An 828-nucleotide genomic window follows, 5' to 3' on the forward strand; every position below is an offset into this window, starting at 1 on the left:
ATCTGCATTCTCAAAATGACAAGGGCTACAAAAATGGGAGAAATAACCGCAAAAGAATTGGGAATGACACACGACTAATTGCTTACAAAATACAAAATATTCAACAATTAGTTCAAGGACAAGGTTTCCCACTTTTATAAGGAGCAGACAGGATGTTGTGAAACACAATCACAGATAAAATCAAAGGCTGAGCAAGTCAAGATGTATTTGCAAATCCCTCCATTCCAAAATTCCTTTTTTTTTTTTTTTTTTTTAACACTACAAAAAAAACCCACCTCCCTGGAACATATTCCCCAGGGAAGTTGTGGATGCCCCATCCCTGGAGGTGTTCAAGGCCAGGTTGGATCGGGCTTTGAGCAACCTGGTCTAGTGGGAGGTGTCCCTGCCCATGGCAGGGGGGTCGGACTAGATGATCTTCAAGGTCCCTTCCAACCTAAACCATTCTACGATTCTGTGATTTAGGCCCGACTGTTTCCCAACTGCACTGAAGTTGCCCAACCATGGCGCCGCGCTCACATCTGCCTTTCAGCGAGGGCAGGACACGGAGCACAGGGACAGGCCCGCCGCCGTGCCCCGTACAGGGGTGCATCAAGGCCAGCGGGGACGGGGCTGCCACCCAGCTGCCCTCGAGGAAATGGCGGCGGGAAGGACGGCCAACGGAAAACCGCCACCCGGTCCCAGGGCAAGCGGCCAAAACGCGCCCCGCGGGCCAGGGCGGGAACGCCACCACGTGCCGCCACCGCGGCCGCCGCCTGCTGACGTCGAAGCCTCCCGGTTGCACCCCTCCCCTCCGGCCTGCCCCGCCCTCGCCCACGGCCCGGCCGCCGC

At 55.9% G+C, this 828-nt stretch overlaps 1 protein-coding gene across 1 annotated transcript in view; it reads left to right on the forward strand.

Moving 5' to 3' along the window:
- Positions 1 to 500: 500 nt before the first annotated feature.
- Positions 501 to 828, forward strand: part of TTC13 (tetratricopeptide repeat domain 13) — a 40,966-nt gene continuing 40,638 nt past the window's right edge. The window contains exon 1 of the mRNA XM_009891154.1: positions 501 to 774. Within this exon, the coding sequence (XP_009889456.1) occupies positions 501 to 774 (274 nt within the window). The remainder of the gene's footprint in view (positions 775 to 828) is intronic.

The sequence above is a fragment of the Charadrius vociferus genome, unplaced genomic scaffold (genome assembly GCF_000708025.1).
Source record: "Charadrius vociferus isolate BGI_N301 unplaced genomic scaffold, ASM70802v2 scaffold78, whole genome shotgun sequence".
Taxonomy (NCBI): Eukaryota; Metazoa; Chordata; class Aves; order Charadriiformes; family Charadriidae; genus Charadrius; species Charadrius vociferus.